General features: G+C 42.4%; 1 protein-coding gene across 1 annotated transcript in view; it reads right to left on the bottom strand.

The window, feature by feature from the left end:
* LOC149312222 (protein phosphatase 1H) overlaps positions 1 to 14,425 on the bottom strand; it is a 100,210-nt gene that overhangs the window by 15,412 nt on the left and 70,373 nt on the right. The window contains exon 6 of the mRNA XM_089524216.1: positions 12,264 to 12,382. Within this exon, the coding sequence (XP_089380342.1) occupies positions 12,264 to 12,382 (119 nt within the window). The remainder of the gene's footprint in view (positions 1 to 12,263; positions 12,383 to 14,425) is intronic.

Genomic DNA, 14,425 nt, shown 5'->3' with positions numbered 1-14,425 from the left:
AGCCTACAGGTCTGGGAGTTCAGAAAGGGAAGCAGAATAAGCTGTGAACCATTAGTTGCTAAACTTGCCCTGTAGCATGACCACCACCACCCCCCACACACAAACCCACACCCACACATTCTTCCCTTGGTTTCTTTTACACAGCTACAGTCTGGTAGACTATTTCACTGGCTTTTAAACAATAAAATCGTGTTTATGCTGTCTATGTCATTTATAGGAAGAACATGGTGCATAAAATATGTATTGTGCTACTGCTGTCATCCCATAAACCCAAACACACAGAAGAGGAAGAGCGTTTTCAAGTAGATCAGCATGACACCCCTCAAGAGAGCAATTTAATCCAGAAGCAACAAACAATAAAATCACAGCTAAGCGGCAGCTTTCCAGTTTTGCCTTATTTTCCTAACCTTCTTCCTCTGAAAAAAAAATAGTGCCCACCCAATGCATGACAGAAACCATACACAGTAAAGATGAAGGTATAGCACCACTTATAATCTTGAGTCCTCTTAAACTCTGTCAGCATCATATCATGCAGGAAAAAAGCAAACCCAGATAGTTAATGGCATGCTTTGTGAAGCTGCTGTTTTCTTCTCCTGCTGCCATCCATGTCCAGCATTTGTGAAGTGCTCATTAAAGGATAAATGTATGGGCAAATTTGCATTTGAGATGTAAAAATGGCAACATCCAGCAGTTTGAAAAAGTTCTTAAATTTCAAAGGCATGCTCCAAATTAAAAAAAAAAGAAGAAGCATTCTAGCAGCTGATATTCAAGAAATCCTGGAGTGATACAGGAAAAGGCCACAGGCAGCCTCTATATTGGTCAAGAGGCAGATTTTAAATAAAATCAAACAAATAAACAAAACCGCGGTCATATGGATGCCTGTTCTAAACAAAATTTGATAATTGATTGGTGATATACTCTTTCAACAATCACTGGATCCAATATTGATAAAAAATTAATAAGGGGAAATCATTTGCTTTTTCACATAAAAATAAAAAATGAGGTCCCTTCATCAGGGACAATCCTCCCTTTCCCCCCATAGATACTTATTTTACAAGAGACAATAGGTTTGGCAGACAGTGGTCTGAGCTTAGTTATCAACCTTACCATCAGTCCCAGGCGCTGCTTCACCTGAACCTACAACAACAATGTTCAGTGACAATTCTTGTCAAACAATGACACAAATAGCCTCAGTCCTGGCTGACTGGTGCTAAAGGGTGAGAGGAAGACTGCAGTCTTTCTTTCATCTTTCATAACAAATTCAGCCAAACCTATGGGTCCTCCCAACTCTAAAAATTTGCTCACATATACATACACCATTCTCATCACTATTTCATTGCTTCCTCAAGATACAGGAAAGCAAAGATTCATTGGCTGATACCAAAAGCCACAAGACGTCTGATCAATATTGGGACAATTAAAAAACTATAAAAACAAAGAGGCTTGTTCCAATCTTCTTTAATTCTACATTTAAAACAATCAAAAACAAATTTAGAGTGTGGTGCTAGAGCTAAAAAATGGGTCAATTGGTTTATTAAAAAACAAAACAAATAAACAAAAACAAGCAAAAAAAAAAAAAAAAACAGGGTCAGACTGGAGATTCTCCAGAAAACCCTGGAGGCACTTCAGCTCCATGATTTTGTGTGTCCCTGTTCTTAGTTGTAGTTGTTTTTGCATCCCAATCCACCTACCTCATCACAATTATCTACACACTGCTTACCAGGGAAAGCTTTTTCCATACAAGGCGCTACCATTCACTCTGTTGTTTTATTCAGTGACACTCACTACACTGATAGGGACACATTAAAACAGTGAGATCTTCATGTATACCCATTACTTCACAATGGCCTGATCAGATCTGTTTCTCTTCCATAAGATGTAACAGATGTCGAGTTGTGCTTTCCTTCCTATCCAGAAAAGGTTTTCTGCTAACTCATGAAAAGGACAACCTAGTTCCATTTCAGAAGGTACAATACTTTGGAGTGGTTGTAGATGCGTTGCTGACCAGAGTCTACCTGACCAAACAAAGGATAAGATCCACGAAAAACACCTTCAGGCAGGTAGGTTGTTCTCAGTTATCTGACCTAGTGTTACTGGCGCACCTACAGTACCCGATCTGCTTCAATTAATAGTTTGTCATGAACACGAGGAGCCTAGAGTGGTTCCTCTAGCTATTTCAACAATAAATGTCACAGATAAATCACTTGTTCTGACATATCCCAAATAAGTTCAAATCCCTTTGAAAGGTGGTGGTGCTGCCAATCGAGAAGGATTGTCTGATTTGGCCCCTGATGGAGTTCCAAATAATGGTGGATGCCAGCTTAGGGCGATGCAAATCATTTTGTTACTCCCAATAAGCAAAATGAATACGACCAACAATCTCTACTCCACAATATAAATTGGCTTCAATTAAAACCAATAGTGTTTGTTTTCAACTACAACTACTAACAGCTCAATTCTGATTCAAATTGACAAGTTTACATTAAGGGTTCATATACACCAAATGACTGACCCAGTCCAGGTCACTGATGACAAAATCAACATTTCTAATAACTTGATTCAAGAAATGATTTCAACATCTTTTTGTCACAATTAAATTGTGGCTTGTCTTGGATGCATTTTAACATGCTACAAGAAGACTGAGATATCTCTGTTGTGATCAGTTGCTGATCACTCCATTTACAGTGCAGCTACTTCCTCTGCACTACCAACAAACACATCCATCTAAGATAAATGTAGGACATGACATGGCCTTCATCTTCCACATTTAAATGCCACCTCTGTTGAGTTGCCTTGAATCAAGAAGAGGCTTCCTTTGGAAGACACATCTGGTGGTTCTCACATAAGTAATATGCCTCAGTTCACCCACCCATTGGTTTGGGGAGCTTTGGTAAGTCTCACATTATAGGATGTTTCCACCTCCATCGCTGGAAAAAGGAACATTGGGTCTTACCTGTGAGATGTTCGTTTTCAGCGATGTAGGTGGAAATATCCTCCCCACCCAGAACTGAGGAGGCTGTTTTCCCTTGACTTTGCAAGGGTGGTTGTTAGTTATTTTTAGTTTGACTTTATGATAGTTTCCATTGATTATACTTAGATTTACATTAAATGCTCTCTGAGTTTGTTTTCTATCCTCGGCTGTAATATTGACTGAGGGATGGAGGGGGTTGCTCCCTCTGGTGGCGACTCCTTCAAGTCTGTTTTTCCTGCCTATTTCGGAGCAAGAGATGGAATCAACCCACGTTATAGGATATTTCCACCTACATCGCTGAAAACGAACATCTCACAGGTAAGACCCAATGTTCCTTTTTCTTCACTCCTGAGAATCCTGCAAATATTATGACATTTCCCCCTATAACATCTGATGCCAAGTGAAAGATTGCAGAATTATTTACTTTTACAATTAGAACTGCTGAATTTGACTAGGCCTAAAGGTCTGCCTAGTCCAATACTTGCCTAGCATAACAATGCTAGAAAGTTCCCAAGCATTTATTTTTAATTTACTTCTGTTGTAATCTGTCTGCAGGTTGCTACATGTAAACTATTCTAAAGTTAGGCTGTGTCACCTTCATCCTCCAAAGACTTTCATCCTTTAAGACCCTCCCTTGTTTATGCATCTCATTAGAATCCACATGCCATTTCTTAGAATAAAAGAACTGCAGAGAGAAAGGAAGCCAGGCAAGCCAAGGCACAGTATGTCTTACAAATCAGCCAGGAACCTGCAACGATGAAGGAACTAAATAACTGCAGCTGATATATAAATATGAAGGAACTGGGTTACTTTCATAATGGTAGATTTTAGGACAGTGATAATATACGAGGGGGAAAAGTAAAATTGCACACATTTCTTGAGAAGGAGCTGTACAAAAGGAAAAACAAGTTTGGCAGAATGTTATACTTTTCAAATACTTCATACAAAAAAAGAGAAATAGAATACATAAGAAAGAACAAAAGAGGTTTCATATATAATTTTATGTGAGTAAGGCTATCCCTTTCAAGAACATACATGGTCTGGCAGTATCCTTTTCTTTTGGGCTGTAAGAACCATAATTCTAGTTTGTAACAATATACAATCTAAATAACAAGCATAACAATATGCATTGTATATGAGAAGGGCAAGGAAACTTTTGCTCTCCAGATGTTTGATTCTTCAACTCACTAAAGCTCAACTAGCATGCCCAATGTTAAGAACATGTGGGTCACTGTAGTTAAAAAGTTTTGGAGGACCAAAGGTTCCCCATACCTGCTTCGATTCCCAACTAGACAGGATCTCCGTTCAGCTATGTATGTAGAACAAGAAAGCAAAGCTAAGAACAAGCCAACAAAGTAACATGCTAAGTGCAGGGCAGGGCAAGCTGTTCTCCATACTCTTCCTTCAGCTTGATTATGACCCCCAAAAGTATACTTAACAAGCAGGACAAGGAAATAGAATCCTAATTGTTCAAACCACTCAAGCATTGGAAATTTTCAGGGAGCATATACTCTGGGAGTGTATACTGCAGAATCCTTACCAATGTTATAGAGACTGCCATACATGAACACCTATCATTTTACATGAAACAGTCATGTGAGTCAGGCCTGTGCAAAAGATGAACGTTTGGTTAGAAATTATATACAATCTTCCATCTTTTATTTGACGTACAAAATGTTCTCAAGATGGATCCCAATCCAAGCTTCTCATGTCTGCTTCAGTTCAGCTCAGTTCAGCTCCATATAGTCTTGGATCAATTCTTTGCATATGCACTTTCTCCTCTCAGATTTAATAGGTTTTGTCCTCTTAATTAACCCAGAATTTGCAAATGTTTGCACTTCCTCTCACCACCTCATTTATTCCACTTTATCAAATTAAAAAGATGGGGAGAGAGAGAGAGAGAGAGAGAGACTTGAATCACGATACCAGAATACCTGAAACTAACATCTGAAAGCAAGATGATAGCTTCTGACAAAACAAGGTAGCAGATTATATTCCCAAATCTCTAGATATATTTATTACAGGAATACATGTACCACTCCTAAAGAGAGGCATATATAAAAATTCCGTACAGTAAAATAACTTCAAATTCAAACATAAAAAGTAAAAATGGAGGGTTAATTTTGTCAACTGACAATTAAAAATGTGTAAATGTTGAATTGGTGGACAGGCATATTTCTGTTTAAAAAAAAAAGACTCCAGTGAGGTATGAGAAGGAGTTAAGACAGTAGCTGGGAGGAGGAAAAAGTACAGCTTCTGTCTAGAACACAGTACAAACCTACCGTAAGCATTATTTTAATGAGATAGATTAGATTGTGTACTTGGAAAGCCAGGATATAAGACCACCCAGCTGGCTTCACAGCTGAATAGGAATTTGAACCAGAATTTCCCAAGTTTCCAGCTTAGCCATACCAGAAGAGTGACATCCAGAATATTAAAGAGTTAAAAAAATGTAGAATAGAAGTCTAGTATTCAGATATAACTTAGAAGCAGGGATTTCAGTGTCTCTCCAGTCTGTTTAGATGTGGAAACCCAAATAAAATGAAATACAACATTACGTGCCAAGAAATGCATTTGCCAGTAAAGAAAAGAAGCTATGATCAGTGTGAAATGGCAACACAAAAATTCACAGAAGGAACCCCATGGCCAAGGTAAAATTTATATCACTACTCCTTCCTTTGCAGTAATGGTGGAAGGGGGCAGGATGGCTATTAGGCTTCTCCAGGTTGCCTTCATCCAGCTCAACCCAGCCCTGCAACTCTGTCTTTGTTCCTCTGACATGCAAGCTCTTAAGAGAAAGAAGAGCCATTTGTCATTGCCAGGAGATATGCTGTACACAGCAGGTTAGATCTCTTCCCCCTGCTGTTCCTGCAGCTACAGCTTGCAAATCCGGGAAAGATGCAGAACATGCATATTGTGAACAGACATTTATCGTCACTGAACTGTACTCTAGATGGAATACGTGGAACTGTACACATTTTGTCTGCATGCATGAAGTTGGGAAACAATCAAACAAAAGGACTTGGGTTAAACCTGACTCACCTTCTATTTTCAGTCTCTTTCTGACCATTTGTCATTAGCTACAGATAACTGGTGTCGGCACTCAACAATCATACTTTGTATCTGTATTTAGTCTGAAAAGGAGTTTTAAATTGTCTCCACAAATTATTATATTTTTGGAGAAATAAATTACTTGGATGAAATCTCTCTCTTTCTCTTTCAAGAAAATCAAGAAAAAGGTTGCTTTTCCTGTAAATGAGGAAGTGATCCCATTCCCTTGCAGACCTGTGAAAACCAGCATCAGCAGACAGAATTTTCATTTGGGGTTTGGAAGCAAGGTGCAAAGGAGCAGGTGAAAACATAAAGCTGCTTTTTGTACCCCAGAGTCAAACTATCAAGGAAAACCACTTATCTGAGTACGACTAATAAGAGTAAGTTAATTAGCCCCACTGGCATTGGCTGGCAGATAAATCCAGGTCTGGGAAAGGGAGACTGTCATTTTAAGTACTGCCTTGGGATCTGTGGCTAAGCTAATGAGGACTGTCAGTTGGGTCTCTTTTTTATTATTGGGGAGCAGGACCCTCTGGAGAATAAAGCCTAAGGTTTCTGGAACAGGGTTTCTGTGCTCAATTCAATCAATCAATTTGTATTAAAGGGGAGGGGAGCAGGCCATGCGAGTCTGGCGTTGGCCTCATAAAACATTCTGTGGCATTTCTCAATCTACTTATCCCTTTCCCTGTCAGACTGACTGGCTGGGCTTGTCAATGGACATTGAACAGAACAATAAAGAAGAAGAGAGCGCTCACAGCTACAATATTTCTTGAACACAACTTGCAAGTTAGACAAAGCAAAGTTCACATGAGCTGCCACGTTTAGTGGGGAGCCCCAAACAATGAATGAATCTCTCTCTCTCTCTCTCTCTCTTTCTCTCTGTGTGTATTTGTTAACCAGAATTTTAAAAACTTATTTGAAACTAGCTGAAAGAGAAAAGTAAAGGTCAGCTCAGACAATGTGTTAAAACATAGACATACAAAATCAAAAACAATGATTAGAATACAGGCGGCGATAGTAGGATTCGGGACCACACACCAACAGCACGGTCCTGAGCCCTACTACATGCAGGCAGTGCCATTACAGCGCTGCCCCACCCACATGGGGGCGTGTGCATGATGTGTGGGCATCCCAGCGCTCACATGTCATGCACAGGAAGAGATGTTGTAAGGGGCCACAGTCCTTGTGATGTCCCAAAAAGGAGCTGCTCTAGGCGGCTCCTTTTTTGGTCCGCAGTGTTGCTGGGTGGTTTGGTTGCTGCGGCAACACTGCGGACCAAAAATGGGCACTTACAGACCGCCCTGAAAGGGGTGGTCTGTATTGCCCATACATTTAAAATAATGTGACTAAAACAACACAAGAAATGTATACATTCATTTATTTAAAAGGTGCACTACTGCCTTTGTAAGAAACCTTTCCCATTTACAGTAATTGTGCAGCATACAAAATTAAAATTGCAAAACACAATAAAACAGTAAGAACAAATTATCACAATGTAGCAGTGAAACCAGTTAGCATTCTCCATCCAGTCGCCTCACTCATTTATATGCCAAAGTGGAAAGATAAGCCTTTAGGACATTTTTAAGATATGTAATGTGGTGTCTTAGGGAACATCAACTGGAACAGAATTCCATAAGCAATTGGACCACTGCCAGAAAAGTTTTATCCCTTGTGACTTTCAGCTCAATGTCACTTACTGGAAAACACAAAAGCAGGAGTTCAAGTCATGTACTCAAACTGAGGGTGGCTTGGTTTCAGTGAAAGTTTAATTAATCAGTACTCCAAATATTTAGGCATTTCAATGCCAATAAAAGCACTTTTAGTTAAAGCCAGAAACACAGTGGCAACCACTGCAGCAGATACAATATGTATGTCATATGATCCAACCATCTAGCACTTAACAATTCCTGAGCGGCCAAATTTTGTAGCAGTTGACATTTTTCAACTACCTTGTGCAATCCCACAAAGGCTCCATTATAGCCGTAGCATCATTAGACCTCATATAACTGAAACAAGATTCATCCTTTACAGAAAGCGTTAAAACTGGAAAACCAGCTAAGGCAATAGAATATAATCCTGGCTACTTCTGCCATCTGAAACTTGCCAGTTAGTTCTAAATCTAGAAGTACACCTAAACTGTAGACTGTGGCCTGAAATGCATGGGCCAAATAAGGTAGCTTCCAGCTGCTTTGGAAGTGTGTTCAAGTGACACATAATAATAATAAATAAAAATTTTATTTGTATACCGCCCTTCCATCGATCAGGGCGGTGAACAACACAATAACAATACAGAAACACCATAAAAATACAATACAGTCATATTAAAAACAAAATTAAAACACCATCAGCCGATCACCATTGTCATCGGGGGGGGGGGGGGGGGGAGACCAGCTGGAACTTCATTCGGGAAATGCAGATTGAAATAAGAAGGTTTTTAGTTCCTTCTTAAACTGGGCCAGGGAGGTGGCCGAGCGGAGCTCTATGGGCAGCGTATTCCAGAGGGCCGGGGCGACGATGGAATATGACCTCCTCGTTGTGGAGGTTAGTCTAGCCCCTGGGACCCTCAGTAGTTGCTGCCCGGAAGTTCTGAGGGTGCGGGGCGGAATGTATGGAGAGAGGCGGTCCTTCAGGTATCCTGGGGCCAAGCCATATAGGGCTTTATAGGTTATCACCAACACCTTGTACTGTGCCCGGAAGCGGATGGGCAGCCAATGCAGATCTTTGAGTATAGGTGTAATATGACTGGCCCTGGAAGTACCAGTGACCAGTCTGGCTGCCATATTCTGTACCATCTGTAGCTTCCGGGTATGGTATAAGGGTTGCCCCATGTAGAGCGCATTGCAGAAATCCAATCGAGAGGTTACCAGAGCATGTACCACCGTTTCAAGGTCTCTCTGGGCCAGGTATGGGCGCAGCTGGCGAATAAGCCGAAGCTGATAACAGGTGCTCTTGACCGTCGCATTCACCTGAGCTGTAAGGTGAAGCGACGAATCAAGAAGCACCCCCAGACTGCGCACGGAGTCCTTCACAGGAAGCGTGATCCCGTTCAGGACAGGTGGAACCACCGCCATTCCTGGACCAGGGGAACCTATCACAAGTACCTCCGTTTTCTCTGGATTCAGACTGAGTCGGTTTTCCCTCATCCAGCCCATTACCGAATCCAGACAGGCCACGAGAGGAGAGACGCCATCCTCAGTCACTGCATCAGTCGGAGACATAGAGAAAACTATTTGGGTGTCATCAGCATACTGATAACCCCGCGCCCCATGTCTCCGGATGATCTCTCCCAGCGGTTTCATGTAAATGTTAAATAGCATGGGAGACAGAATGGCTCCTTGAGGGACCCCAGTTGTGAGGGCCCTCTTATCGGAGCACACGTCTCCCAGCTGCACCATCTGGAACCTCCCAGAGAGGTAGAAGCGGAACCACTGGAGCGCAGTGCCCCCGATTCCCACCTCTGCCAGGCGCTCCAGAAGGATACCATGGTCTATGGTATCGAAAGCCGCTGAGATGTCCAAGAGCACCAACAGGGACACACTTCCCCTGTCGATGCCCAGACGGAGATCATCGACCAAGGCGACCATGGCCGTCTCAACCCCGTAGCCCGCCCGAAAGCCAGTTTGAAATGGGTCCAGATAATCCGTTTCATCCAAGATCGATCGAAGCTGGATTGCAACCGCCTTCTCGATCACCTTCCCCAAAAATGGCAGCAGCGAGACTGGCCGATAATTACTATGTACCAGGGGGTCGAGGGAGGGCTTTTTTAGCAGCGGTTTTATGGTGGCCAATTTCAAGCTGGTTGGAAATTGCCCATCCCTCATTGATGTATTTATAATCAGGTGTAACAACAAGATTACAGCCGGTCCCCCCTGAGCCGCTAGCCATGAGGGACAGGGATCGAGAGAACAGGTTGTCTTCCGAACACTTCCAAGGATCTTGTCCACATCATCGGTACTTACCAACTCAAACTGATCCAGTTTAATAGAGTCCACGGAGGCTCTGGATGCCTCTACCCTAGGTTCTGCTCTAATGCCGGCGTTAAGACCTTCGCTTATCCGAGAGGTTTTATCCACGAAGAAGTTGTTAAATTGGTCACAGCAGGCCTTAGAAGGTTCAAGGATCTGGTTCGGGGCGGGAGGGAGCTGAGTTAGCTCCCTGACCACCCTGAACAACTCTGCTGGACGCGACTACGCGATCGCGACACGAGCACCATAGAACGAGTTCTTAGCTGCTTGTATCGCTTCTCCATAGTCCTCCAACAGGTGGTCTAGGAGAGCCTTGTCGGCTAAGCGTAGGTGTTTCCGCCAGCGGTGCTCTAGCCGTCGCAGGTCCCGCTTCCTCGCCCGGAGATCTTCCATGTACCAAGCTTACGTTTGGAAGCAGGTCTGAGAGGGCGCTTGGGAGCGATACTGTGTATAGCCCTAGAGAGACCGGTATTCCAGATACCAGTCAGGGCATCAACAGAGTCGCCGTCACTTCCAACCATGTGTCCCTCTAGGGCTTCCTGGAACCTTTTGGGTTCCATCAGCCTTCGAGGGTGGACCATCCTAATAGGTCCACCACCCCTGGGGGGGATCTGGGTAGAGACCTTGATTTTTGCCTCCACAAGGAAATGATCCGTCCATGACAGGGGGGAAATACTGGTTATTTCCGCCCACGGATTTTCCGCATCCGAACAAAAGACCAAATCTAGTGTATTACCCGCAAAATGCGTTGGACCCGTAATCAGCTGGGACAGGCCCATGGCCGTCATGGTATCCATGAATTCCCGAGCCGCACCGGATGGAACATAGCTGGCCGTGAGGGAGATGTTGAAGTCGCCCAGGACAAGTAGCCTGGGCGTCTCCAGCATCAGCTCCGCGACCAGCTGTGTCAGCTCGTTAAGGGAGTCCAATAGCGCACGGGGTGGCCGATACACTAACAGAATCCCTAGACTATCCCTAGCTTTTAGGGTCAGGTAAATACACTCGATAAAGGAAGTCTGCCGGATGTGGTTCCTAGTAAGAGACAAGGTGTTCTTATATATCAAGGCCACACACCCCCCCGCCCACCTAACCTGGGCTGGTCCTTCACCGAGAACCCGGCAGGAAGGGCCTGTGCCCACACAGCATCTCCCTCAGGCCCAAGCCAGGTCTCGGTAATGCAAGCCAGGTCGCACTTGCTGTCATCCAGTAAGTCATAGATTATGTGGGACTTGTTGCTAATCGACCTGGCATTGCACAGGAGCAGCGACAGGGGTTGTGGCACGGTTGGAGTAACCCTCAGGTCCCTTTGGTTGGGAGGGGGACAGGAAGGGGAGATAGATATGACGCATCGATCTCGCCTTCCTCTGTAACGCAAGTCCCTTCTCCCACCGCCATACCTCCCCTTGCCCCACACTACCTCAATGGGAGCTCCGCTCATGCCGATGTTATCCCCCTTCTCCCCAAAGCAACCAGAAACCACATGACCCCAAAGCAACCAGAAACCACTCTGGTACTGAAATCAAGTCTTTTTGGACCAGCTCAAAAAGGTGCAGATTAAATCCGACTTCTGGCAGTAGCAGTTTAGGACCGTGGCAGTGGCCCATTTCAGAAGCAGGTCAATTGCAGCTGGAGTGGCCTCTGTGACTGCACAGACACACACTCCAAAGGCAGGGGGGAGGTGTTTGTGACTCAGAGTGCCCCCACACCAAAAAAATAACCTCCAAAAATGAATTTCTGCTCCTGGAAGTCTCCAAGAGACCTCCTTGTTTAGTGTATCAAAATGGAACCAGAAGGAGGATATCTGACGATTTGGTTTTGTTGCTGTTTTTCCATTTTCAAGCCAATGTTGTCTGCTGTTGGGTCATGGAGAAGAAAAATTATCCTTGGATTTCTAGAACATCTTATACAGTTATGACAAAGCCAGCCAGAACATTCTCTGGCAGATGGATTAACACAAATTATTTACAGAAAGATGCAAAAAGAAACCATTTCTGTCTAACAAAAAATCACTGCACTACCAAAATTTGGCAGCTTGACATATGCACAATTTTGGCAATGCCTTATTTGTAGGAGACATGGCTATTTTGTCACTACTACTGCACTATCACCATTGTGGCATGGGAGGGGCAGGCCTGGTTTATCCACCCTTGGTGTATGAATAAAAACCTTGTTTTGGAAATGGCATAGTTACTTGATGGTAATGAATAGCCTCATCTGTGGCTGTTATTTTTTTTTAAGGATACTTTCCAGTGCTCTAAAAGGGGACATAGTCTTACCAGCCAGTCATGTTGAAGTCTCTGTAGAGCATTCTTTTTCCAACCTCCTTACGCTGAACCCTCCTTGGAAACTCCAAGTGTGTAAACTCATTTCCCAGCAAGTGGGGCTGCATATATGCCTACAAGGGATTTTAAAAAGGGAGAGAGAAAAGTACAGTGACAAAACAATCATCCTTGAGACTCCTGAACTTTTTTTCTCTTAACGCTAAAAAAAAAAAGGTACTTACAATATACAAATGGCAATGAACAAAATCCCAGAAGTCTATAATTATAAGTCATAGTTCTCTCTACCCATTTGGAAGCATATTTTACTTTTTCTGCAGTCCTTGCCTTGCACAACCACTCAGCTTCTTTTGTTATTTGCAACTCAAAACAGCCTGCTTTTATAATTTGTACTGTGCTGACCTGGTGAAAATCCCTTTGCCTTAACGAACATTTCATCAAGTTGGTCTAACACTACTGACTATGCATCAGCTGTGCAAACTGACAATGTTACTGCTTTTCTAGGCAATGCTGACTACATTCTTGGGGAACAAGTGATGCATGGATCCTATCCTACATATCCCACCTTCTTACAAATAAGAGACACAGTCAATAATTTCAGCCAAACTATGTACATGAACTTGTTCTAGATTTGAGTCTTCCATGCATTCCTTCCTGGATGCATATTTTGTGTGGATTTTAATTATGCATGGGTATTGTATTATATATATATATATAAGTTTATTAATGCTTAAGCCAAAGGCCATTCGCATAACATATATTTAAAACCAATCACAAAATTTCAGTATTACAAAATACTACATCAGTTAATTAAATAATTAACATCCAAATTTTATACTTTAGCTTTTAAAAAAAAATCCAAACGATTAACTAAAACATCATTAAAAACAACTTGATGGATTAGATAAGATCGTCCCCATGGCAATCAACTGCAATGTCTTCTATGACTCTAGCCCGAATTTTGATTGCTGCTGAGGTAAACAATGACACCTTATAGGTATTGTATTTACATATGAATTCTGTGATGTGGTTTTGTCCAAAATAAATAATTGGTGTTTACTTCTACAAATTCAGTGTTATTACCACTGAATATAATGAGAGCCAGTGTGGCACAGAAAGCCAGTGTGGTATAGTGGTTTGAGTGTTGGACTATGACTCTGGAGACCAGGATTTGATACCCAGCTTGGCCATGAAACCCACTGGGTGATCTTGGGCAAGTCGCATGTTCTCAGCCTCTAGATCTATCACAATGTGGCTCAGACCTGTCAACCACTAAAGCAAGTTTACTAGTTTACTGAATAGCTCTAATTGGTGATTGTAATTAGTGACAGCTAAGCAAAGTTTCCAAGATGGGAACAAAAAGAAATAAAAAATTTAAAATGCACAATATCTTTTTAGTGTTCAACAAATGTGTAAGATTGAACTGAAACAGTCTATGTTATAGGCACATATATGATAATATGGAAATGATGTTGTTTAAGGAAGCACTGGCTTTATTTTGCTGAACCTCTCTGTTGTCAGAGGTTTGTGGAGAGGGCGTCCAAGAGAAGATACATGAAGATGCAGTGAACACGTGGCCCTCTAAATTATATCAGATTTCAATTCCATCATCTCCCACCCTAAACTACGGAGGTTAGTGCTGGCAGGAACTGCAGTGAAAGATACCTAGTGAAACAGACATTCTGCACCCCAATGTAAAGTAGATATGGAAAGAAAGGAAAGAAAGGGACAGAGTCCTGAAGACACAGTAAAACAAGGGACACCAATGCTCATGGAAAAGAGGACAGGAATTATCCAGCAGAACAGGAAGAGAAAAAGGCCAGTTTAATGTTATTCACTCAAAATTTCATGCATACAAATCAAAAGATATTTATCACATGAAGCTGCCTGCTGGAAGATATAATGCCCTACACTTAAAAATAACAATTACAAAGCGATAGTTGGTGCCTTTCCTCCTATGCTGCTGTTGTTGTTGTGTGCCTTCCAGTCATTTCTTCCTTATATTGCCCCCAAGGCCATGGGGTTATCAGGATATTATTTTTTTTCCTAACAGAGAGAATACTTTGGTAGACATTGGTAGATCTTCCAGCATAATTCTATGGTTAACATCGACCAGAACTGGTGGAGGTTCTAAAAATACTTAGAAAGAACGTATTTTT

Source organism: Sceloporus occidentalis, unplaced genomic scaffold (genome assembly GCF_023333645.1).
Source record: "Sceloporus occidentalis isolate IW3139 unplaced genomic scaffold, rSceOcc1.0.p SCAF_5, whole genome shotgun sequence".
Classification (NCBI taxonomy): Eukaryota; Metazoa; Chordata; class Lepidosauria; order Squamata; family Phrynosomatidae; genus Sceloporus; species Sceloporus occidentalis.
The sequence above is the reverse complement of the archived record's forward strand: the minus strand, read 5'-3'. Positions and strand labels throughout refer to the sequence as shown.